This window comes from Ptychodera flava, chromosome 6 (assembly GCF_041260155.1).
Source record: "Ptychodera flava strain L36383 chromosome 6, AS_Pfla_20210202, whole genome shotgun sequence".
Lineage (NCBI taxonomy): Eukaryota > Metazoa > Hemichordata > Enteropneusta > Ptychoderidae > Ptychodera > Ptychodera flava.
Genome location: NC_091933.1, coordinates 27,760,664 through 27,788,054, shown reverse-complemented (window position 1 = coordinate 27,788,054; position 27,391 = coordinate 27,760,664). Strand labels below are relative to the sequence as shown.

The window sequence follows — 27,391 nt, the reverse complement described above, 5'->3', positions numbered from 1 at the left end:
ACTCGCACACACACACACTGCCACTCGGAAAAGTTTACATGAGGGGGAACGAAATACGCATGCGTATATCTACTCGCACACACACACATTGCTCTGAAAAGTTTACATGAGGGGGAACGAAATACGCATGCGTATATCTACTCGCACACACACACACACACACACACACACACACTGATCCACGCCGCCCTGGAAGATATCCTATAATGCATTGCTGTAAGCCCAACGCCTAAACCGGAAATAGGCTCATTTGGCGTCAAGACACCAAGGCGAGCGGACCGGCCTCGCTCATCCAATCTTGCCGCATATGGCAAGCAATTGCGATAATGACGAATGCTTTATTTCCAAAAATCAGTAAATGACATGCTTTATCCATCCGTACTTCAGTGAGACACATTCCCCAGTCAGTAAATGACAATGGGCCGGGGTACCCCAGGCCTCCCACAAGTATCAGAGTGTTCACAGCCCCGTGGATAGCTGTGATATCGCAGCGGTACTCGTGGCGAACGCGATCGAGTCATTGGGGTCATCGCCACAGGGACTGTGGCGATGACCCCAAACCAATGACCCGAGCGCGGTTCGACACGCCACAAGTACCGCTGCGATATCACAGCTACCCCGTGGATTGTTGTAGCGAAGCCAGCAGTTTTTCTCACAGAAACAAGTTGCATAATGTACTCAGTAAAACGTTGTCAGGTACATGTAACATGAAAACTGACTGAGGTCGAAGTGACTAAGGCACCGGGATTGATTTGACCACAAACAACGACAAGAGGGTGTGAATTACTTGGGTCGAAACGGACAGGGGTCGAGGTGACCTGCTGCCCCGGTCCTCAACTGCAGGCCTGACGGCCTGGCTATGTTTACATAAGGCGTCCACATTTAGAAAATCACTAAAAGTAGGCAGAAAGAAAGCCCCCATCACGTGAAAACGCTAGGGGTCGATAGGGGTCGGATGACAGTTTGACACATTTCGTACCATTAAGAGTCGAATGATACTACATTGACCGGGTTGACCATATGACTTTCATCAAAAAACGTCCGGGGAAAAGTGAATACATTTGATGTTTGACCAAACTTTACAAAGCATCATTTTTCGATCAAAAAATTCACGCGTAGAACTAATGAAAATTCGTAAAAAAATACCACTGCCTTGTACATCAGGCACTAAAATGTCGTAGGCGTGAAAATGATTTATTAGAAAATACACAGTGGCTCTTAATATTAGTTTGAAAATTCCAGTTCTCCGTACTCCGTTGCTGTCTAGTTCCAGTGGGCATACTTGGCATTCCAGACATTCATTCCCTGCTGAGTGGAGCTACGTACGATCCTGAGTAAAGTAAGGGGAGAACCATTTGATTTCTAGGGGGGGGGTATGGAGGATTTTGAGAAAAAAAATATTGTCACCAGGTGAGAGAAGAAAAAAAAATTGATCCTGTCATGGCCTGAGAAAAAAAAATTGTCATAACAGACAGAAGAGAAAAAAAAATTGTCACAATGCACCAGAAATAAGCAAAATTTGGAAACCTTATTCTCATGTATTCTTTGCCGGCGTGCCGCCATAGGCGGCGCAAATGTTTTACCACAAGCAATTCTTATGTTTCTTTTCCCAGCACTTATGATATAAGCATGCACTACATGGGTCTACTTTACACCTCAGTACACTCAATGTTTTCCTTCCATTTTCTGACCCAAGAAATCATATTTCAGGATTTCTGTTGCCATATCTCAATAGCATAGGCACTATCTAAAGGGGACTATTTGACTTCTGTAAATTGTGAAAATTTAAAACACAAGACAGGAGTCAATAAACTAGTGTTAAAACCAATATTATTTTCTCAATATGAATTTGTTAGAAAGATGTACCTTGACAATGAAAAATTGAGGAACAACAAATATGATGAAATACAATGTGTGAGCCTTGTTTTTCTGACCACACACACCGGATCGCAAACATACCATATTCAGGCTTTTCATTAGAAGCTGGCAGCTGGAGAAATGACACAAGAAGGTCACAGATTTTCCGTTCCTGTATATTCATTTGTCTTCAGTCTCTGGCAAACAGAACTGTTTTTCACAAATTGTTTTGTCATTGTTTGGTTGTTGAATATTGTGTCTCAAAAACTGATCATGCAAAAAATGTAAAAAATATCAGTGTTCAATGTCATTTTCAAACAGTTTTACCGAGTGCAAAATAAACTGAAACTCCTCTCAGATTGCACCATTAAACACATCAATTTCTCAAAATTTCCAATACAGAGGGGGAACCCCCCTCTCGTACTCTCCCCCTTGGGGTATTCTAACAGTTTCACTTAGTTACAAATTAAAAAAACTCTCAGATTGCACCAGACTGCACCATTGCACACATCAATATCTTAAAAAATTCCATTAAGATAGGGAAAGCCCCTGTGACACTTCCCCCTAAGCCTCTCTCATGTTCTCCCCCTGTACTTTCAAATTCTGCCCCGTCAGATATCCTAGTGAAAACCCTGTCATAATATCCATCCAAATTAAACAATATACTATATGGTTAGATACTGCGTGATCTTTTATATTTTTATTTTATTGAGACTTTGAATTTCATTTTGATGTGTTCACCTTTTTTGAACCATCATGAGATAACTGATGATAGTCTAGCAGGGTACATCAAGATTTGAAAGGTCTTTACTGTTGCTGTAATTACATGTATTGGTATTTAACTTTTCTGAGTGGGGAATGGTCAAAATTTCTGAGTTAGAGAGGGAGGTTACTTAAATTCATCATGGTTGGTGAAGGGGGGAGGGTCACTCGAAATTTCGGAGTTTCAGGCCGTCAATAATGATAGCTCCCTTATATACAACACATTACAAACTTGATGACCAATAAAAAAAAATTTGCACTGCTACTCCATTTGGAAAAAAAAAATTGATGCAGGTCTGACAGTAGAAAAAAAAAATTGCTGTCACTCTGACAGGAAAAAAAAATTTGCTCCCATACCCTCTTCCTCCATACCCCCCCCCCAGAAATCAAATGGTTCTCCCCTAAGCAGAGAGTTTAGAGAGCAGAGAGTTTAGCAGTAAAGCTGTTGCTTTAGTTCCAGTAAGCTGTTGCTGTAGTTCCTGTTGAATGCTGTATTTAACCATTAAAGAATATAAGCCGAATGGCAGAGAGCTGTAATACACGACTCCCAGTGTTTTATTGGCCTGGGTTGGGCCGTTAACCCCAGCAGAACTTCGCCGGCATGGCAGGTACCATTAAGTCAGAAACCCTTACGGGGCCTCTAAGCAGTGTAGTATTACTCAGGCCGGCTACCACTTTACCACTGTGTAAAGCCCTGTACGAACCCGACTCACGACACAAAGGCAAGAAAGAGAAAAAGTGTGGCACATCTTTGTCATCGTCACTAGCCTTCGACGCCGCGAGGTACGTAGAGTCCGAGTTAGGAGTGAGCTCCCCGGTGTGGCACTTCCGGGCCTGCAGATCGTCGCGTCAGTGTGTGTATCTCAGAGAGAGTAGCAATGTGTGTGTTGTGTTTGTTGTGTGTGTGTGTGTGAGTGTGTAAGTGTGTGTGTGAGAGTGGATATACGCATGCGTACTTCGTTCCCCCTCATGTAAACTTTTCAGAGCAGTGTGTGTGTGCGAGTAGATATACGCATGCGTATTTCGTTCCCCCTCATGTAAACTTTTCCGAGTAGCATGTGTGTGTGTGTGTGTGTGTGTGTGTGTGAGTGTGTGTGTGTGTGCGACTGGATATACGAATGCGTACTTCGTTCCCCTCATGTAAACTTTTCGATCCTGTATGTGTGTATATGTATGTATGTATGTATGTATGTATGTATGTATGTATGTATGTATGTATGTACGTATGCACGTATGCACGTACGTATGCACGTATGTATGTGCGTGCGTGAGTGCATGTATGTATGTATGTATGTATGTATGTATGTATGTATGTATGTATGTATGTATGTATGTGCGTGCGTGCGTGCGTGAGTGCATGCATGCATGTATGTATGTATGAATGTATGTATGTATGTATGAATGTATGTATGTATGTATGTATGTATGTATGTATGTATGTATGTATGCACGTACGTATGTATGTATGTATGCACGTAAGTATGCACGTATGTATGTATGTGTCTGTCTTCATGTCTTGTGTGAATTGGTTCACATATATGTATGTTTTTTCACTCATATATGTATTTACTTATGTCTGTATTGATTTATTTATACTTATGCTATAGTAGTTTATTTTTATTGATAAATGCATGCAAATACACCCTTTTCGTATGAATATGTTCTTCTAATGTGTAAAATAATTATTTTACATTTGGCGCCTGGTAGTTTACTGTGAAAAATAGCTCTCCCAGGCACCGATCGGCTCGACAGTAAATGTATCCAAATTGTTTACACATAATGAGTACACATCTCGATTGACTGGTAATTTAGCTAGATGAGTTAAGATAGGGTGCTCAATTAGCCTATGTTCTTTCATTCCTCTGGAGATTTGACGGCAAAGATAAACGCATTACGGAAAAGCGAAGCCAAAACACAGGGCAAAATCGACCTCACATTGTCACCTCGCTTCGTCACAGGAATGAAGAAAAGCTATGCGACCAACAACAATGGCGCCACCACAGGCATAATTAAATGTACGTGACCACAATACATTTCAAACATCGTAATAACTTTGACAGCATGGTGTACTATATTTAAAAGCAACATTTGTGACACAATTCACAGAAACATTTTGACCGAGTGGAATACTTGCCAGCAGTTTTCTTATTTTTTTGGAACAAAGACAACAAAATAAATTGTGATCATATTTCATCGTACCGGGATCCTCTGCTTGGCCTTGCGTTGAGGTGGGGTAGGGCTATTGGCTTACTTACAGGTATAGTAGGACTGGACAGAAACAAGAAAAGGGCAGGTCGGTTTTTTTTTAGGGATTGATCACCATTTCAAGTATTTTCTAACGGTCGTGAATATATACGCATGCACTTTTGAAAGGGTCATCATCATAATACGTTCATGGGAAGCCAAACACATCAATAGTCATGCCCATCGAAGTCACTCAAAGTAAGAAATTTAAGTCAGTCACTTCTCACATAAGGATTGTGTTAAGAACTGCTGCCATTACAAACCATATGGTCTATGCCATTCATCATTTCCTGTGACACTGTTCCTTGGAGGCCAACTCAACGTAACATACCATATTTTTATCACTCAGTCTACATGGTCACACATATAAGCAGTAAGATGCTCAATTAAGTAGATTTACAATGCATTCTGTGTATCATTTTGGAGTTTAAAACGTATTTAAAGCTGAAAACTACAACATATCCCCTGTACTTTCAATGTCAAATTTAAATGCAGTTCCTTAAGCTTGGCTTTCTCTATAAGACCTACCTGAATCATGATTTTGTGCATTAATTTGGGGGCAACCTTTTATCAAAACGAATATTTCATAAGCATAGCTTAGATTATGCATTCGATATAAATCAATGATAACAAATTCATCCAATCGTGAAACATCAAAACAGCTCTTTGTTGGTCTTTCTGAACTACTTACATATCAAAATTCATCATTTATAACTGACACGTTACAAAACTATCACATGTTTCTATTGTGATATCATTACGTCATCACTACCACGAAAATCTACTTCCAAAACAACTGATAATAGAGTGCCTTGAAGTTCCTTCAAGGTTGCATGGTTGGTCTGAGGTCCGACTGGTGTTGCCCTGTATGTCGTTTACATTAACCAACGATATACGCGTCTGGTTTACGTGTTTCAAATAATTCTACTTGTCATTAACGACCGTACAGAATGGAAACGAAGGCGAACCATAACGCTAGAGCGTCAAAATTGGAATCGTCCAATAAAGATGTCCTCATAAATTTACATAACCACAGTATCGTACGCCTATGTTTGATCCATCCATGTTGATCTCTAAAGGACGTCCACGCTGAGAGGAAAATTGACCCCCAACGTGCCCATACTTTAATTAAGTTTTGTTGATCGGTTACTATCGGTGCGGCCAGTGCCGGGCGGAGACATGAGTATCTTAATGTCATTTTAATGTGTCCAACTTTTCATAGTACTTGTTATGACGCCAATTTTTCCCCGATGACGAAATGTAACTGTATCAATCGTATATCTCGCATAAGAGATATCCAACAAATTTCAATACCCACCTGTTCCTATGGAATGTCGAACCCAGACACGGGGGTTTATTTTGGTAGCTTAGATCACGCGTACTGAAATGTACAATTATTTGTGCAATGAGCATGTTGATAAAAAAAGCCAAATGTTATCGCACTGTCATGTTGAAAGAGTTCAGGTTTGTCATGTGATTGATAACGCATACTCATTTGGCGATCTTATCTCGGAGATTATACTTCAAATATCGACGATTGATGATACTGATATTTAGACACCAATTAGTGCATAATTAGGTTAAACATAATAACTTCAGAAGTAGTGTAATTATGCAGAATCTCGAAAGATAAAACAAAATGTTGTTTGTGATGCAGTTATGTTAGGTTGACATGGATTCCGGCACTGGGGACAAATTATACAGATATGAATATCAAATAGAGTTCGTTTTGAATTTTGTACACATGAAGTCTCCTAAGGTGTAGTTGCACTTAACAACACACTCTTTTTCAAAGCGATATTTCTTACCAATTATGACACGAAAACCCCCTAACACCATCCATTCTCAACAAGAAGAAAATCTGAAATTTTGTAAAGTAGCAATAGTATACTCGAAATGAAGTGGCAATCAAATGTTTGGTGTAGAAAACCTCAATTTTGGTATGAACAGTAAACATTAATTTACAAAAAAACTAGGCACTTCGTTATGAAATTTAATATCTCTATCTTTAATATTTCAAAATAGAGTAAATGTAGAAGAAATCAACAATTTTGTTTTGCATCATCTATTCTCGTTCTTTAATGGCAGTGGTTGAAAGACTGACATTCCAAAACAGTGATCACAATCATGATAAGCAAAATTGCATTGAATCCTATTCAAACTGTAATGACTTTATTGCTAAACGAAATTTTAGTTTTGTTAAACACTAGTTAAAGAACATGATGTGAAAAGTTCATACAATTTGACCCAGCGGGAGTGGATTTAATATAATTTGAAATGTTGGAAACGGGAGAAAAAGATACCAGATGATCGGATGATTAGCATAAATTTACATTAATTTAGACTTGTCATGCTTGAAGGTGAATCCTACCAATATTTTGATCTTTGATTGACAAATTAATGAAAATCGAATGTATCTCTGCAAATGAAGTGACTTTCGGCAAACTACGATGTGTTATGTGCAACAGAAGCTTAAATAGGTCACGATCACCTTCTTTTCAGATTTTCATGGCCCCGACTGATGCCGAAGCTGATTTGGCACTCGAAATGTTGAATCTAACAACATTCATAACATACATGTATTTCAACACTCTACATGTTTTCTTTCTAGCAGCCGTTTATTTTACAGGTTAACGATTTGAATTCGCGTACTAATATCCAATCAAATGTACCCCTCTTCTTTCAGAAGGGGACGGTTGAATTATATGACGCCATGATATAATGCCATGTACTGTTCTCGACACCAATATGTCTAGTTTACAGATGCAAGCCTACAGTGCATTGGCCTCTATTAATAATTAATTATGCGCACGTCTAAACAGTGTTCAAGCATACCATTAATATACCAAATTGCAAGCTACATGAGAATGCCAAGGAGTGTATGAATATAGGCTATCCATTGACGAATACTCTTACATGTTTAGGTGTGCCCATCTCTGTTAGTATACTCATAACTAATGCCAGGTTTCCTAAACGGCCGAGAAAATTAGCCTCTTGTGAATTTGTGTCACTATGGATAACCCTAGACCTGAAGATCCGTCGACGTCGCTCGAGGGCGCTCTCTACACTCCCCCTCTTAAGAGGAGGGGAGCGTAGGGAGCGTCCTCGAGCGACGGATCTTTCAGTCCAGTATAACCCTTGACCCACTATCACTTATATCAGCATATTCTTGTTGAGTACGCATGGCACTGAGTTGCTGGGGAGGATTTCAAGTGTGATGCATGTATATAAGTGTGCTAATAGGTAGAATATGCCTTGCCGACAGATATTCGGACTTTCAAATTTTTACAATATTGTTTGGCATACCACTTGGTGGGGATTCATTTTGAAACTCATGGACTAACTAAAGCTTTTATCGTGTTATTTTTATGAAGATATAAGATTTAATGTTAGTACAGGAATTGCGACCGTTTAATTTTCACATATCGGTAAATTTAAGGTAATTTGTTTCTACATTACCAAAATTTCCATGCACGGTGACCCCGATTTTTATTCTTGATTTTGAAAGAGAATGGTTGAAAGTTTCACAGAGGGAATTTTGAGCAAAAGTTAAAGACTTTCACTTTCGAGGCGCATTCTACCTTATTATGCAAATGCTAATTTCAAGGATTCTCAAAAGTCATTGTAGGAGATCAGTGTTTGATAAATTGGTTACAATATTAATAGAAACACGACTTTTCCAAATATATTGAATTTTGACTTTGACTTTCATTTTGTTATTCCACCTGTGAATACGATCACGCTTTGGGTTTCGTCCATGGCGCTTGTTCATCCCTGCAGTACAAGAAGTCCCGGTTTTTACGCTGAAAGTACTTAGAATTATTGATTGACGCTAGGGGGCTACTAAGTTTGGCCCCGGTACCGCTTTTTGCGAATTTTAGACGTTGACTGTTCCCATTGCTCGGAGCGTCTTGACCAACTTCACACGCCATTTTCAGGTACCTGGCAGCGACTCAACTACAGAGCGTTTACGCCCGGCGAATGTTCCCTTGCTTCGACGAACCGAACCTCAAGGCAACCTTCGACATGATAATCAAGTACAGGAGGAGACGTCATGCCCTGGCAAATATGCATATCATTCGCAACGAAACAGACGGCGACTGGATGACGTCATACTATGCTAGAACTGTCAAAATGTCGACCTACCTGAACGCTATTGTAGTCTCCGAATTTTCTCACATAGAGACTTACACCAGAGATGGCGTATTGGTATGAATATATCAATTTAAGAATGTCGTCATAAAGTTCGACAAAAATTGCGATTTGAATGTACCTGGCCTTTGAGGGCGTTATCATGTGAACTGAAAGTTGTTCAATTTGTCCATTGTTAATATAAATCATTTTCGGCTGATGTAACGATTGCGGCATCGTTTAAGTTTGTGTTTTAGTCAACATGTGTCTATATCGTGAAAATGCCAGTGAGGATCACAGGCTAGTGCTTCAGTTTGGTGAGCTCGTTTCGAGCTGCTCTGGATGCGAAATGTCCGCGGCGTTTCCTAAAGAGCTATCATGATGGTACATGAGCATATATTGATGAGTTCTGTGACATCGGATATTGAAATTAAATTTTAAACTTCGCAGCTATTGCACCAATTTCATCGATTGCGCCTGCGCGACAATCATGACAACTTGAGATGATGAATCTGCACCTGTAAAGAGACAACTGAAGTGATGTTTGGCAACAAACAAATAAACAGCTCATTGATGTTTCCCTGATCTTGTACTAAATCGCTTACTGTGCAGTAATCAATTTCAAGTTTTCAAGTTTTTAATAATGTTTTCCTAGGATATATTAATTAAGAATAGTGTTTACACTTTTTACCGCTTTCACTTACGATTATCGTTTTTCACTATTCGATATGTAGTTTCGCGTATGGTGTCGCCCTGACATGGCACACACACTGGACTACTCGTTGATGGTTGGAGCCACCATGACGGATTTCTACGGAGATCTTGCCGGTATACCGTACGATCTCGACGGCACCATTGAGAAAATGGGTAAGTGATAATTATTTGGTGACAGGGGGATGAGCACAATCTTCGAAGACTAGAAAGATCAATTTTGACCCTCTGGTTCGCTTGTATTACGTATATGGCGGTTATTATATTAATTGTTGTCTAAAGTATACAAAAATAACACGCATCTGTACTTCAATTTATAGCACAATGTAAGTTTAAAACATCACGTGGCAAAAGTTAAAAATTTACGGTACAGTACAAGTGTATTCTGTTAAAGCACTAAGAACACATTAACCAGTTCCCTCCACCAGTGTGATTTGACTATACCTTCAGTCCCTAAGTTATGATAACTTAAAGGGACAAAGTCGGCCATTTTTCATGAATTTTGTTTGATACGAGATACTACTCATAGTGTTTGACATGTTGAAAGATACTGAATGAATGGGTGACCGTGCATATATTCGACCCCGGTTTTAGACATGACCAATGAAACCATCGCGAAAATGAATTAATGGTCATGACCATTAAATTCTTTAGTATTAGTAGTATCTCGCATCAAACCAAATTCATGAAAAATGGCCGACTTTGTCCCTTTAAGGGAGGTGTGCTGAGCAAACTCTGAAAACAGAGCCCTTCGGTTTGTAAAAGTGCATTTAATTTCCACAGTCTTTGCAGCTTTCAACCTAAACTTTTTCAATGTATCACAACAGATATGGCTGCTATCCCACAATTCAGCGCCGGGGCCATGGAAAACTGGGGACTGATTCTATACAGGGAAGAACGAATGTTGTTTGATGAGGACGTAGACTTGGCGTCAAAACAACAGAGAATTGCCAGGATCATAGGTCATGAAATTGTACATCAGGTGAGAACATGAGAGAAATATTATTGTTATATATCTGTTGTTGTTGTTGAATTGGGGTGAAAATTAGGAAAAACGTTCAGTATTAATAACAGAACTGGAATATAATTCAGGATAAATCTATCGTATTGCTTAGCCTAGCCAAACACAGGAATCCATTACGTTCACTCGGTACATTCCCGTAGTCAAAGTAGGCTTGTAATGTAACGATTTTTCTGGACACATTTGTCTCCCAGCACGTCAAGGTCAAGTGAACAATGGCATCGACGTGATCTCAAAATGCTTATCGATCCGCAGTTTCGACATTGACAATACCCTCTTGACGATATACATATATATATAATATATATATATATATATATATATATATATATATATATATATATATATATATATATATATATATATACACGAAGTAAGCGGTTCGACTTTTCCGATACAAAGTGCTCAATACATAAGTAGAGCGAGATATATAAGGGTTGCTGGAGAATTGATTTTACAATTTCATCTCTACAACGTTGTTTCGTGAGTCGCGAGACTCACTCATCAGGAGACTAGACTGGAGTGAATATATATATATATATATATATATATATATATATATATATATATATATATATATATATATATATATATATATATGGAAAATTAGGATGGAAAGTTCAAGTTAAGGACATACATGTAATTGTAATCTTGAGAAGCAGGTACAGAGTGACCTTTCTCTTAGTATTCTATCATATTTGTATTCTGACCTTTGACACATCTGGATAGGTATCCTATACGGACAGACATTATTACTTCCAAACGCTAAGCTTGTGAAAATTTTTTTTTTCTCTGATTACGTTCTCTGATTATGTTGCTTCACATTACAATGTAAATAGCTTTTGCGGTACACTTCCTGTACAAATGATCATATAGTAGACTATTTATTGTCCTTTCTCAGTGGTTTGGTAATCTTGTCACGTGCGGATGGTGGTCGGATCTCTGGCTGAATGAGGGGTTTGCCAGGTTCATGGAAGATGCCGGTGTTCACGACATCCACCCGGAATGGAACATGGTAAGAAGAGGCACACTCGTTGTCCATATATACTGTTTCATTAGTTCATACTGTATTGAACAAACTCTCCCCGAGTGTCGTCGACCTGAGGACAAATCCTGCAAAATAGTAATGAAAGTATTCTCAACCTCATGGTGTAGACTTGTCGGTGTAATAATGTGACCTAGGTGGATAAGTGGCATATGCTGTGAATACAAAGAACCGAACTCATTGTCAATGTCCATATGTCAAATGGCTCCTATTAGATGACCAGAATGCATTCTTCATCAATCCGTTCGAACTTCTGTATGTACGACCTTTAACCTTGCTTATTTTTAACGGCCTTCAACTACATTTTTTCAGCTTATATATACACATAACATGCCCCTTCACTGCAACGTGTTTACCATTATCCTTTTCTGTTTAATCATTCTACCGCTTTTTAGTATCAAGAATTTTACCCCAGGGATGCCATTTTCCCGGCTCTACACGCGGACTCAATTTCAACGTCGTCGCGTCCAGTGGTCATGGATGTGGGCTGGAATACAGAAATATCGTCTACATTTGATAGGATGTCATACGAAAAGGTAAAATTAATTTGAGAATTCTCGTTACCATGGCGATTCTGCATCAATGAGTCGAACGTCGTTTAGATTAGTGCAACTTTAAGGTTAAAAGCGATAGAACAGAACCAGCGTACTTGTACTCAGTATTTTACCCCAAAGAGACTTCACTTATTCATACTAGTACTCATACTATACAGGACAAGCTAATTATAGTCTGGTTCCGTGATCCATTTCTACCGCTGGCTGCGCGGCTAACGAAAATAGGGTCAGGCATGGGCTAATGTTTCAGTCAGAATTTTGACGGCATATTAATGAGCACAGTCACCCTATAAGATCATGTGATCAGCACATCTGTACAGTGACAAGCTTGGAAATTAGACGACGAAACATTGAACGTTGAAGTTGTTTGCACGGCTTCAATTTTAAGTATCCTACTCTGTTCTTCTAATTCTATGATGGTATTTAGTGGTGAAATGACGATTATCGTCTATGATGGTATTTAGTGGTGAAATGACGATTATCGTCTATTATTTTTTTTTTCAAACGTTACCTGGTGACCATGTTGACCTTTGGCATCAACTATAGTCAATGACTAAAATATATAAATGTTTTTTCGTTTTTCATTTAATGTCGACATAGGATGCTTGGTTAGGGAAACTATGGAGGTAAAATCACTCTATGGGCATAAGAAATCTAAATTTGAAGGTAGCTCCAAGTTTGAAATAAATTCAACGCAATCACTGTACTCGTACTATCGACCAATGATAGCCATGCTTACAATAGCCCGTACCTGACCCTATTTTCGTTTGCAGCGCAGCAAGCGATAGAAATGGGTCAGGGAACTTGACTAAAGCTAATTATTCAAAGAAAGCAAAATTGGAAGAAATTAAATGCGAAGATAATAGCTAAGTTCTTTCACCACATAAAGAGCAGTGCTCTCTTCATAAAGAAGTCCAAAGTTACACCCACCTTGCCTTTTGTTGACAGCGTGTTTTCTGAGGCATTTGCCCTATACTGATTTCTCTCAACCATCGATAGAGGGACCTTCTCATACCGTGATGTTTCTATTATTTGACCCTTGATCTCTAGCACTGTTGTTGAGTACACAAGGAGTAACCTCGTTCTCGGAGCAGACGATAGCATCAACATAAATCGAAACAAAGCATCAGGAAACATTTGCTTCTGAAAAAAGTGTTTCATTCAATAGATGCCATTAAAATTGAAGGATGCAAATTTATGATGTGCTTGTACCCTCCAAACGATTTTTTTCAAAACATGTCATTGAGTAGCGCCACTTTTTCACGATAACAAACTGACTACATTGTAAAAAATGGTCTGATCGGTAATTGACTTTTTGGTGGCATTTCTCAGGGAGGCTGTCTGAATATGATGATGATGAGCTTTTTAGGAAATCTAACCCTCAGCACGGGTTTGAAGACATACTTGAACAGGCATGAGTTTGAGCCAGCTTTCTCCGAAGACCTGTTCACTGCACTCACCGAGGTAAGTCCACGTTTGGGTTCTAATAAGAAGAAGCTGGCACTTAGGATTGATAGTAATGTATTATATCAGAAAGGCGAAGGGAAGTCAAACTTGTGTTTCAAGTCCTTTCAACTCATTCTGTATGTACCATACGTCAAGATGATAAGTTCAACCCGTCTTATACCAAACTGCAGTCTCTCAAATCTTTCAATTGTCTTTCAATGTGCATAGTCAGGCAATTATGACATCAAACAGGTCCAATAATCAATATCATTCAAAGTAAATAATTCACCAGGTCTAAGAAACGAATAAAAAACTGGGAATAACGATAAGGACATCTTGAATCACTGCTCAGTGGTGATACCAAGTGTCCGTAATGGGTAAGCACTGTTTTTAAGAACAGTAATATATTAAAGCTGCAAGCAGCTTCACGGGGCCCAAGCATTTGAAAGCAGTGGGAAAAGGTACTAGAGTGATAGTTCATAACCGTAGCCAAGAATTTGATATTTGCATATTTAGTGAGGTAGAGGATGCAGCACGATAAGGTCTTCGATCGTACAGAATATGAAAGGTATAGCACTCGTGGTTACCTATTTATAGGTATGTATGCATAATGGAGGGCAAAGGTCATCGGGGTCATGTGACTCTCAAAAAAATTTGTATTCCATAGTTATCCCTTTGTACCAAAAATCAGACCTCTATCGCTATTGGTCAGCCCATAATTAAGTATGCACATATTTAATGAGTGAAAAGATGTGCCATCATAAAGTCTCCGATCATACCAAATGTGAAGAGGGTAGCACTTGTGGTTACTGAGTTATGGACATATATGCATATATGAGGTCAAAGGTCATCGGGGTCATGTGACGTTTTGTCAAAATAATTGTATTCCATAGTTATCCCTTTGTACCAAAAATCAGACCTCTATCTCTAATGATCAGCCCAGAATTAGATATGCACATATTAAATGACGTACAAGATGTGCTATCATAAAGTCTCCCACCATACCAAATATGAAGCGGATAGCACTTGTGGTTACTGAGTTATGGACATATATGTATATTTGAGGTCAAAGGTCATCGGGGTCATGTGACATTTTGTCACAAAAAATTGTTTTCCATAGTTATCGCTATGTACCAAATATCAGACCTCTATCTCTATTGGTCAGTCAGGAATTAGATATGAGCATAATTAATGAGGTACAGGATATGCCATCGTATGCCAGGATATGCGCGTGTCTTACTGTGAGGTTGTGTACTGTAGGTACAACAACGTAGGTAGGGTGAGTGGATTGACATCTGTCATCGCCACCACCGACAGCATACATGTTTTTTCCAGTACATATGTACGTGAATTAATCCACATTCCATCGGTCATAATCTCTGCACAGGCTGACGCAACACATCTAGAAACCGATGTGAACACAGTGATGGACACTTGGGTACGACAAGCTGGCTATCCGGTCATCACTGTTACGAGAAACGGTGACAATGTCCACGCTGAACAGCAACATTTCCTACAGTACCCGTATGATGAACCTGATGATAAGCACGAGGATCTTGGGTATGCAAAATTTCTCCGTTATCGAACTCAGTTCCAAGCCTTTCAACGTCTTGTTTGAAATATCAAACCTTTGTGTTTGAACCGGTGTCTTTTTGCTGATTTGAATTCGGTATCAGACCCTGTCTTTCAATATAGATGTATTGTTTTACGTTTCAGGTACCTATGGTATGTACCGCTGACGTGGACGGACCAAGATGAGCAAGTATTCACCACTGAGTGTGCTCAGAACAGGTATTGCAATTTTAAGTGGATGAACAGAGGACCAGGTAATTATACTGATTGCGTTGCATATGATTAGTTGCAAGTCTGTCCGCCATTTTGTCTAGAATTCTTTTGGACAGGTCTGTATTCGGGCCTACATCTTGGCTTTAGCCTTGCTCTCTGTCTTACCAGTTATCATGACAGACTTTTCTCATGGTAGCATGTTCGAAGTTAACGGTCAAACCCATCGAGTCAAATGCTAAGTCTGCTTGCTTATTATCCCATCCCGTCACTTTTGGAACTTATTAATATATTGAGATAGTTTTGTTACCATATTAACAAAGCTCTAGTGGTGTGTATTAGTGTATTGGGTGTGTAAAGAGCTTTAACCGAAGGAATATTGTCTTTTAAAACAAAGGTCACTTAAAACTTGAAACGATATCTCTGATTACATGGCTTAGTGTGCATCCTAGGGCCTCTGTTTTTATAAAAAGGAAAAGATAGCATGTCAACTTAAAATACGAAGACTTTACACCACCTGTTGCTTGTTTTATTTTCCGACTCGACTAGGAAAATATGCTAGAGGTGCTTCGGTAACTTTAACATCAGAATTGTTCATGCTTTGCGTGTGAGGCTATTCAAAAGTTTTCCCGGTTCCCGTTGTTAGATGATGTGGCATCAATGCCCGTGCATTTCTAGACGTGGGTATTGAAATTATTTATAACTGAGTAGACTGACTTTTTTATTATAGTGCTGTATTTGTATCTATCACACAGCTGATTTCACCATAACAACGGATGACCCCGATCATTGGTTCATCGTTAACATCAATCAGGATATGTTCTACAGAGTCAACTATGAAAACGAAAACTGGGAAAATCTAGCGATGCAGTTAAGGACTGAGCACACGGTAAGATGTTTCTGTGTATCTTAGCTAATGTACACTAATGGTTGATGCCCTGTCAGGGCTCAGACAGAAACACTGGCTGTTTTCATGACGATGGTTGGGACACAGTGTTCACCCGGTGCACAGATTGATGTAGCGCTAAAACTGACGTTATGGTACCTTTGCAATTAACAGCAGAAAATTGACACCCGTTGATGTTGACCGTGGTCATCGGCATTGACAATTTCCTTTACAATGTCATTACATATTTTCACTGACGAATCTGTGTTTATGATTGTAAAGTGCAATGGCGGATCGGAATATTTCCTTTGCATTTCGAAACAGTGCCTATCATCATTTACACTCTCAATGCCCAGAAAATTTCACAAATGAATTTTATATTACTTTATCGATTGTCTATTTGATGGGAGTTATTAAACATACCAATTTGCCATGCCAACCAATTTGTCTTTTGAATGTGGATGAAAGCTATTTCGATATTCATTGGGCGGTATCCTTGTACTCATTGACATGGCGAACTATGTTATGGTGCACTCTAATGTTGTGGTTTTTTTTTCTACAGGTGTTTCCAATCCGTAATCGCGGGTCGTTGATCAGCGACGCTTTCAATATAGGACAATCTCAGATGTTGAATCACGTAGTCGCACTAAAAATAATCGAGTATCTAACCAAAGAGAGAAGTTACAACGCGTGGCTGACAACCAGAGATAACTTGAGATACACTCACACTATGCTATGGAGGATATCAACGTACGGTCACTTCGAGGTAAGCCTTCCAGTGATCAACTGAGCAACCGTATGACACCATACTAACTAACCTTCATAATGAAAACTATCAGCTTTTTGCCCATACTTTGCTTGGGGAAACTTCAAACCACCCTCTTCACAACCTAGATGTAAACTACTTCAGTTTCAAAGTAGCATCATTGTCTATGTTAACGAAAGTTGAGTTTCCATTTTTACAAACAACAATTACGGTGAAAAACTTACTATTCTCAAAAGGTTTCACAGTGAGTCCATACAAGCTTTTCATGGAGAGTCAGTCAGTAGTTTGATGGGCCTCATTTTGTTCTTGTAGTCATCATGTATATCCCCTTTTTGTTGACCATTTCAGAAATATCTCCGCCATTTAAACGACCCAATCTACAGCGAACTCGGCTGGGACTTCAAGAAAGCATTGGAAGATGACCACATTGACTAGTGAGTTACTCTCTATTAATTAGGCAAAGGTGTGCCCTAATTATCGAAAATTTCGACTCGAACACTGAGTGTAGAAGATCAGTTTTCACTATATGTACTCGAACGGGTTGTGACTGTCTTGCATGCAACACAGGCGACTTCATCTCACGTGCACAAACATTGTCTCAACGTTACATGTGACAAACTATATTTTCTATAGCTTATAGGCTGGGATACTAGATACATGTATCTCGTTCAAAGTTTGAGTTGTACAGCTGTACATTTTCATCCAGTGCAATGTCCTATTGCCGTGCACAATGCATTACAACATCTCTGTCATGGTCGTCGACGTGCCCGATAATAGAAGATATACACAAGCTGTATACTTCAATCTCGTTTTCAGTCGATGATATGATGCGTGTGACGGATCTGTTTGTCTTGTATCTTCCAGTCACAACCGAGTCATAGCGGTGGAACTGGCGTGTAAATATGGCAACCAAGATTGTGTAAACACGGCATCTGAACAGTTTACGTCATGGATGGCCCAGGTTAACAATTCACAGTAAGACGTGCATGTTTTACCCAGCTCCATAGCTGTTATGTAGAACCGAGGAAAGGGGACACTGTTGGACCTAAAATAGTAACTTTGACAGAAGTTTCACGGCATAAAAGTTGCGTCTTTGCAAAATTAATGTGACATTCGGAGCAAAGAAAATCACTGGCGAACATTTAAACAACCATGGGGGAACTGCGCTTGCCAGTCAAGTATATAATGGCGCCGGTATAGCAGCGGTTGACTACATGTAGAATTATGGAAGGCCGTAGCTGTCTTCAATGCGGTAAACGTGATGATATTATGTGCATTCGTTATATTTTGATTTGTATTTGTTATATTGTGATGTGCACTCGTTATATGGGGATTAACATTTATTATATTATGATGGTCATGGGTTACACTGTGATAGGTATATGTTATATTGCGATGGGTATACGTCATATATTGTGATGGGCATTTATTATGTTGTGATGGAAAATCCTCATATGGTGATGGGCATTTCTTGTATTATGATATGTATTTGTAATACTGTGATGCTGTGCTGTGCATTCCTCATAATTATTGTGATGAGCTTTCATTCTGTGACACAATTACAGACCCGTTTCTCCTCATGTGCATATTACTCTACTTAATGAAGAGCCATTGTAACTTATTGGTTTTCAGAATCAGAGAAGACACAAAGGATACAGTTTATTGCACGGCGGTTCGTTATGGAGGAGACAATGAATGGGTATTTGCGTTCGACCAACATCTAGTCGACGAGGACGAAAAGGGAGCTTTACAGCGAGCGATGGCGTGTAGTAGAAACACGTACACACTTCAAAGGTAGTTTTTTTTGAATGTTTGCTTCCTATTTGCTCTCTTGTCGGTTTTTATAAAGTTTGGTAGAGGGACTGTGGTACTACAAATCAAAAAGGGTCAGCCGACATAGATTTTCGCGCAAAAAGCACGTTGTAAAGCGATTTCGCGAGCTAGTAAATTTATTTTCGTATCCTAGTCAGTGGTGGCCGATTTTTACAGCATAAGTGGGCGAGGAACGGGAGGGCTGTTGGGCGGGCAATTCCTCACTAGCGGACGGGAAAATTTCGCTCCACTGCTCAGTCAGGAACCTGAACAGGACCCAAGGGGCAAGTTATAAGCATGGATAAGTTATTTTACAGGGAATTTGCCGATGGACAGGGAAAAAATCATGTGGCAAAAAGATTGAGGTTAGAACTTTTGTAATGGGGAGAGAGCATTGGGTAGAGGGGAAGAAGATTTCCTAGCGGGGGAGGGAAAATGTATGGGCGGGAGGGGATTTTTTTCAAATCGTGGTTGAGGGGCAGTGACGAACAGGTATCATTTTCCCTTCCAAAATGTTTTTTTGTTTTTTGTGTTCAAGATGTCCGAAAAAGCAATTTTGCTCTTCGGATTTTAGCCATTTTTGATCACCAACTTCCTCTTTTTTATAACACATTTACGTTGATTGTCACATCTGACAGCTACATGGAATACTATCTGGAAACTAATGAGACACAGTCTGTCATCGGCTTTGTCCGAGATGCCTCTGGTATGGGATTTAATCTGGCATGGAACTTTGTGAACGCGAATTTTGACTCACTGCATTCAAGGTAGGTTGTGTGGAGGTCAAAGGTCAGATCCGCCCACATCCCCTTCCATCATTGAGTTCAAGGATTACAGTAATAACACATAAATGCTGTAGACAAAGTTATTGTAGGGATGTCTGGGGACAAGTCTTTGTGTGGTGCCCACAGACTGACAGGAATTCACGTAGCATTACACGCAATACATGAATACAAAGGACTCCTTCTGTTCCGATGGTGGAAAAATTGATATTTACATGCATGTTGACAAATTTCGTTCAACTTTGTTCAAGTCCTACGAGATGTGTATTTCGCACATCTATCCTAAACTTGTTTTGGCACGCACCGTTTCAGGCGAATTGCAATAATGACACGGTTTCGCCGAAAATCGATATATCGTTTACCCAACAGCGCCAATTTATGTAAGACGAGAGAGAGAGAGAGAGAGAGAGAGAGAGAGAGAGAGAGAGAGAGAGAGAGAGAGAGAGAGAGAGAGAATGATGTCACTGCATTGACTGTAAATTTAATAGCATTTGACACAACGATCATTTTTGATCCAGGTTCGGTGACTCTGCGTACGACACGGTATGGTCCTTCGCTAACACAATGAACACTGCAAGAGACAAGCAAGAGGTATGACATTAGGTCAAAGTCTGCATGTGAAAACAAAAGTACAAAACACGATTGGAACTAATTTGGGATAATTTGATTTCATATTTTTCAAATTTCTCAAAAGTGTTAGGTGCCGTACAGCTGAATGTTGCAATATCGCAAATTACTCATAAAAACAAGTTAGTGTGTAATACAAGAAGAAAAGCAGATGAGATTACATTTGTAGATTAAATCGACATTACTTCACCATTAAATTATCCCAAATTAGTTCCAATCGTGTTATAATAACCTGCACATATACAGAGCTTCACGAATGAGTGTTCCTCACACGAAGCACTAATTGGTTGGAAACTGTGTTCTCCTCGGCCGATTTCCACAGATGCTCTTGTCGACTAGAGATTCAAGAGTATGGATATGTGTCATTTTTAGTTCCTCGATCTTATGTTCTTGTGCGAGACAATCTTTTAAAGCGGCACTAGCTGTTTTCGTCGTCTTGACAGATAGAACCCGCTTTTAAAGTTTAGGACAATACTTATTGAAACTGCTAATGAAACTAAGAACCTCAAATGAAACCAGTATAGTGAAAAGGAGTCGACGAGGTGGGGAGAAGGAGGTATAATTGGAACTTTTCCATATCACGTGTCACGATTCTCTGTAGCCACAATTGTGGCAAACTATTTTATTTCTTAGTCAGCATAGGTGGACGTTTTTGTACATAAGCAGAGTCTCAATGCTAACACACAGATACAAACTAATATCTTCTCCAGAAATATTTCTCGATGACTTTGAATAAACGACCTTCGCCTTTCTTTGGACTAAGTTTACGGTATTTCTCTCTCCGTGTCCACAGATGGAAGACTTTGGACGTAGGTACGCCGATATGCCGGTATCAGCGGCCAATAATTTTTACGACTCCCTTCAGAAGATTGAGGGCAACATTGAGTGGATGGACAGAAACGCCGCTGAAATCAAGGACTGGCTTGTGAATTTTTTTGATGTAACAGCGGCTTAATGACGTTAAGTTATGACGCATTCTCAGTTACTGTATTGTGTTCTCATCTGGTAGTTTGTTTGTAGTTGGGATAAGGTTAAACTCTCAAACAATTTCGTTAATACCCTCTTCGGGTTTTGACAATTTCGTATGAAGTAATGCTTAATACTAAATGAAAGAACCGTAGAAGATAACTGTTGTAGATGCGTTAATCTGAAGAATAACCATTTTCAAATTCGACCTACAATTTGTATCGTGTCAATTTTTTTAAAAATAGAAGCCTCTTCACCATGACTTTCGATTTCATATTTACATTTGATTTGTTTTATAGATAGAATGTGGCAATATGATGAATTGTTCTCAGTGAGAAGAATGTCATTCTGCAAATAATTAGAGCTGAAACATCTACGGGTATTCTTGGGGTAACAACTTTCTCTGAACAGTATTTTTGCTTTCACATATATGACGACAATCTATATTTACTATAGTGTATACTCTATATTGTCTGATACCATGTTTGAAGAAGTCTGGATCTCGTATGAGCTGCCATATGCCAGAGTTCGGAAAAAACCCGAACAACGAAGGTTTGGTTTTTCATTTATCTTTGTGAAATAGGGTACGCCAGAGTTCGGCAAAATAAACTCTTCAAAAATAAAGTTTTTTGTTGTTTTGTTCATTCATCATTTCAACGCCTACGTTACCGTGCCGTTGTCTAATTTCGGGATTAAAGTATGAATAAGATACTTTTGTGAAAGTTAACCGAATAAAAATAATTCCCTACGTAACGAGACTGCACATTTCCTGTCAAGTATGAAAGTTAGCGTGCGAATACATGTACTACATAACCGTGAACTTGCATTAGCGTGTGCTTTATAAAGACACACAAACAAACAGACAGAAACGATTTCCAGATCTGTTGTAATATACATGGCCTATACAAACTGTATGTCTGTAGACCATGTTGAAAAGCCAGTGCATAATGAATATCGGAAGTGGAAGAGACTGTGAATGACTCACAGACCAATATACCGGAAAATCTTTCATTTATTGTCTGGAATTTTACCGTATGACAAGTTAATGAGCATTTTTATTCTGAATGTCAAAAAAAATTCTTGTTCCAGTGACAATAGCATGATCGAACTGTAAAGTCCAGACTAAAATCCAGTCTTTGATATTAGCTATACATCTTACTCATATCGTATCAAATCATTCGATAGCTGATAAATGACAAGGGATTTGATAAAAATAACATCTGAAAATTAAAACTTTAGGACTACGTAAAAGATAACAGAGTTAAATTTCGAGATGTCAACTAAGAAATCAACATGCGCGGCTAATCTAACGTTATTCACCAGTGTCTCCTACTACACCAAACTTTTTTAAGTATTTCATATACATGATGTAGTTGTACATTATAAATACTATTTTACTAATTAAAATAGAATTGTAATAGTTCTAGTATTTTAAAATTTCGTTATATCAATAAATAGCCTACATGAACCCCTATACGTTCAACGTTCATATGGCATGCACAACTCCCTATGACTGCAACATTTGAAACCAAAGGACACAATGGCTGTAGGCTTTGGTAATATTTTCAGCATTTTATCTCTACCAACGAAAGACATTTTGATATTCTTCTCATTGAAATATTTTTAAAAATCAGGTTGTTAGGCTTGCCAAGACAATGGATTGTTTTCGATGTGCAATGTGCTGTTATTGTAGACGCGAATGACTTTTAGTCTGGACATACACACGTTAGGGTAGGATGCGTAAAGGAGGGTGTTGATCCACCTGTCTGTTGTGTTGCTACTTTGCTAGCATTCACTGATCATTTCTAGTTCTCCCTACAGTCAAATGTGATAACAAGACTTAGCGAAAAGAAAAAGGTTCTAAGGAGTCGATAATTGGATCTTTGGAAGGAGGTCAAAAATGGGGAAAATATTTGCAGTGCGAAAATCGCTAAAACTTTTCCAAACATGTTGATTTTTGACCAAAAGTTCACAATTTTAAAACGGTATGCATGCCATGCAAATTCGCAGGAAAAAGTTGGTAAATTTTAGAACGCGAACAAAAAATAGATTCACAAACTCGTGCCCACCACTCCCATGACAAACAGTGATCACCCCATTATTTCCCCCAGGATAGAAAATGCCGGAATTTGCACCGCATTAATGAGTTGTCTATGTACCATAGTATGGCTATCTATGTCCATAAAAAAACAAGTCATTTGTTCTGACATATTTTGGACCGTACTCTATTTCGCAACCGGTTTTAAACATTGTGTACAAGCTGACTTTGAATTCCTCAACTCAACTCATGTCGACCGTAAAGTTATCTGATAAAGAATTGATGACGCATTCTCCTTGTTGTCTCGATCATTTGACATTTACAATACGACAGTCCTAGGACTCGGTAGTATCTGCCAAAACAAATAAGCTTTTAACGCTGCTATTGAGCTCTACGATTAAAACGTCTGGAGAGAATATGTTCCTGTACAACATTATAAGAGCCTGATTCCATTCCTTTCTTAAGTTGGTAACGGTATATTTCGCCATTGGATGGATGAATGGATGAATAGATGGATGGATAGATGGATGGATAGATATGAAAATCTTTTTCAAAGGCAAAATATGAATGATAATCACATGTGATTCCTTCGTCGATAAGATTACTGTCGAGCTTTTTTGTTTGTTTAATTATCAACCAGTGTGTTATTGCTCATGTTTCATCAGAAATAAGCCAAGCACATACACTATCATACTGGTAAATTTCATAAACTTAATACTTAGGTTGTTTTGTTTGCAGATTATCGTCGTTTTCAGTCCTACGATAACGTCAGTCGTTAACAAACAGCAATGTGGCGTTTACCTGGCTCTTTGCCCGTATTGCAATTCAACTTGCTGATAATACACAACTGAACAGCCAGACACCGAAGCACACCTGTAGAAAAACAAGTCGTCAGGTGGGGTCACAAAGGGTCAGCAGGTCAAATTATAGGTCATGTAAAAGGAGAGTCTTAGGTCATCTCTCCACGCGGTACGGTATCTACTATTTATCACGATGTTTCGATTAGATAGGAGTTCTGCAGCAAACATTACATGCTATATATTGTCGGTGATATCGCAAACGGTTCCTTACTCGCGCTGGTCAGTGTTTATCGTACATGTCGGATGTCGTCTATAATCGCTCTGATGTTTTATTTAGATCATTGAACCCGTCAAACGTAATCCTGAAAAATGAAATATTCTGTCTGTTCCTTCGGAGACACAACAACAGCTGGGCCGGGTATAAATGCTCGTAACATAGTAATCCATGTAAGGAATTCAAAGCATCCTTTTATCCAATCCACTCGTTTTACTTCAGTATTCAGTAGCGAAGAAACACAGTCTTGTTTCTTTTATTGCAGTGAAAAAAGGGAGATTTGTCACAAAACTTTCCAGAACAGTTTCAATGCACTTACCTTATGCATAAGTAAAGTTCTATGCGTCGCGCGTCGTAAACTTTAACGTTGTCCGTCCATAGTGCTGTTTTCTCTCGTACCTGCCACTGCATGGATTACACGATTGGACTTTGGATTAATAAGGGTAATCTAGGTTGAGCCATTAGATATATTGCCATCAACAGAGAGGATGTATTAAACGGAAAGTCAAAGAAATTCAGTCATTAGAAGTAGCAAATCTCATCAACAAGTCTGATGTTTCCGTTACCTTCAAAGATGGACACTTTGCATTGATTAGGGGGGGAAATAAGATATTCAGAACCAGATGTATCTTTCAATCTGTAAAGACGCTCGAGTCTATGTTTGTCTATGACTTGATGTAGAGTTCATTGACTTTGGCATGGTGACAGAAAATAGACTCCAAACAACTTGATACGTTCATAGGAAAGATTCAACAAATGGATTATTTTGTACGTGTGAACCAAGGTGACTTTGTTCACATATGAGCAATAATTGTATGTGGAAACACACGTACCTTGACATTGTCGCTAGATTTTTCACAACGCTGTCTCCATACGGATGAGAGTCAGTTCCAAGCATATCATAAATTGGACAACATCGGAGACAAAAAAAAGTAATTTTAGTTAATTCTAGACGAGGGGGACTTTGGCAACCCTGACATATTCTACGTATTGCTAGGCTATTTTGTCGTTTCAGCTGCATAAACCGTGTGCTGGGAAGGCTTTTATTTCCAACAGATGGCCGAGGCAGTGGCACTCTGCATTTTTTATAATCACGATTTTATCATGTGTAAACCAACACTAACTACTAGCATGGTCAATAAAGTTAAACAGTTTGATAAGCCGATGGCGAGCTTGCCGATACCTTTACGTTCAACACTGGCAAGCTCTTGCTTGTTAAATAAATTACTTTATAAGATGATTATCGACGGATTGTTTCAAAAATTAATGTTTTACGAATTTAAGTTACATCAGAAAGCCACATAGGTACCAAAGCATACTTTTAGGTACAAATATAGAATTGTTGTTCATCTTTCAACACAATGCATTCGAACATTGAACAAGACTCCGACCGAGTTCTTGTCGATGAAATACACGAAGAAAAGAAAAAGGGATGTTACGTTTCAAGGGCAGTTGGTGTCACGATTTTTATCGTTGTTGTTTTGCTACTTGGCGGTGCCGTGACGATCACGTATTTCGCCGCCCAGTGCGACCAAGCGCAGCCCATCGAAACAACACCTGATCCCTACGAAGGCCTGCCCCGACCCGGGGAGGAGGATGACGACTACGAAGAATTCGACGGGCGGATACCGGACACGTTAACACCAATTAACTACGTGGTTAAAATAACTCCGTACTTCGATGAGGAAGACGGCGACAAGCGCTTTCTGTTCGATGGGGAGCTGAACTTCGAAGTGAAGTGCGAGAAAGCTACCAGGGAAGTTATTCTACATATTTATAGGATTACAGTGGACGATAACAGCGTCAAAATTACCAGAAAGAGCGATGGAAGTGAGATAGGCGTTTCTAAGATCAGGCAAGAGGAGAAATATGACTTCTATATTGTAGAAATATCAGAGGATTTTATTGCTGGCGAAACCTACAACGTATCTATGGAATACGAAGGAACGCTTTTGCAGGATGACTTGCACGGGTTTTACCTAAGTACTTACATTGAGGATGGCGTACAAAGGTAAGGCTATAACTTCATATAAATCAAAACATTCATAAATTAAAGAAACCAGCATTTTGTTTAGTTTTTTATTATTTTGCATAGCAATTTTTTCAATCAAAGAAAGTCTACTGTGCTGGATAATTTATTTCGAATTTCGGCGCGGCAGCCAACACCTTACATTTCACTGATGTCCGAGAAAATGATGATTGAAAGGTTAAAAAGTGAGACTGTGCACAAAATGCTTCTTCACTGACCCCTTTGGAATCACAGAACCCGAACATCTAGTGTCAGAGAATGTCATTGATGAGATATGGATAGTAAGGTGTACAGTTCTCAACATTGTACACGAAGTACACAGTTCTGATCAGATCGTATATGCAGATTACAATTCTGGGTGTAAACTTTTAGCTGCGTCGGGTCTTTGATGCACAATGTATACAAGTATATCAAAATGTCGGTTTCAAGGCTGGGTCTTGGACGGTCAGACCCTTCACATTGGTTCAGTCTTATTATATACAGTCACTGTAACCATTGACTCAGTTGTACCGATACAAGTTGCAGCTAGGGACTTACATGTAAGTGCTGCGACCTTTTTGCTTTTCATGAGTTTATGTCAACGTACTTTGTACTTTGACACCATTGCACAAAAGGCACCTTGTCCCCCTTCCAAATTGGGGGGGGGGGGGCATGTCAGACCTACCTTTTGTGATAACATATAAAAAACTGTATTTTGTCGTATCTTCCTTGGAACACATATCGCATGTCATGCTATCAGTATGACAGTGCTGAGGTAAAAGTGCTTTCATTAAAGTCCCACTAGCCATAACTTTTAGCATTATTTTTATGATTTTACTTTCGTGTGAGAATGTTCTAAATCTACCAGCTGGCATTGTA

The 27,391-nt window shown here is 39.1% G+C and overlaps 2 protein-coding genes and 1 long non-coding RNA gene across 3 annotated transcripts in view; 2 read left to right on the top strand and 1 right to left on the bottom strand.

The window, feature by feature from the left end:
- Positions 1–22,145, top strand: part of LOC139135377 (aminopeptidase N-like) — a 50,722-nt gene extending 28,577 nt beyond the window's left edge. The window contains exons 2-17 of the mRNA XM_070702739.1: positions 8,802–9,072; positions 9,729–9,861; positions 10,533–10,687; positions 11,628–11,741; positions 12,167–12,307; positions 13,658–13,789; positions 15,159–15,331; positions 15,488–15,597; positions 16,309–16,442; positions 17,002–17,205; positions 17,554–17,639; positions 18,070–18,180; positions 18,838–18,999; positions 19,656–19,784; positions 20,318–20,390; positions 21,220–22,145. Of these exons, the coding sequence (XP_070558840.1) occupies positions 8,802–9,072; positions 9,729–9,861; positions 10,533–10,687; positions 11,628–11,741; positions 12,167–12,307; positions 13,658–13,789; positions 15,159–15,331; positions 15,488–15,597; positions 16,309–16,442; positions 17,002–17,205; positions 17,554–17,639; positions 18,070–18,180; positions 18,838–18,999; positions 19,656–19,784; positions 20,318–20,390; positions 21,220–21,381 (2,290 nt within the window). The 3' untranslated portion in view covers positions 21,382–22,145. The remainder of the gene's footprint in view (positions 1–8,801; positions 9,073–9,728; positions 9,862–10,532; positions 10,688–11,627; positions 11,742–12,166; positions 12,308–13,657; positions 13,790–15,158; positions 15,332–15,487; positions 15,598–16,308; positions 16,443–17,001; positions 17,206–17,553; positions 17,640–18,069; positions 18,181–18,837; positions 19,000–19,655; positions 19,785–20,317; positions 20,391–21,219) is intronic.
- Positions 22,146–24,221: 2,076 nt separating this feature from the next.
- Positions 24,222–25,459, bottom strand: LOC139135378 (uncharacterized). Its single transcript, XR_011552980.1, has 3 exons — positions 25,338–25,459; positions 24,824–24,909; positions 24,222–24,303 (listed from the first exon to the last, which is right to left on the bottom strand). It is a non-coding gene; the product is annotated as an uncharacterized lncRNA (long non-coding RNA).
- A 312-nt stretch (positions 25,460–25,771) lies between these two features.
- The window catches only part of LOC139135374 (aminopeptidase N-like), a 38,379-nt gene continuing 36,759 nt past the window's right edge, over positions 25,772–27,391 (top strand). The window contains exon 1 of the mRNA XM_070702737.1: positions 25,772–26,515. Within this exon, the coding sequence (XP_070558838.1) occupies positions 25,866–26,515 (650 nt within the window). The 5' untranslated portion in view covers positions 25,772–25,865. The remainder of the gene's footprint in view (positions 26,516–27,391) is intronic.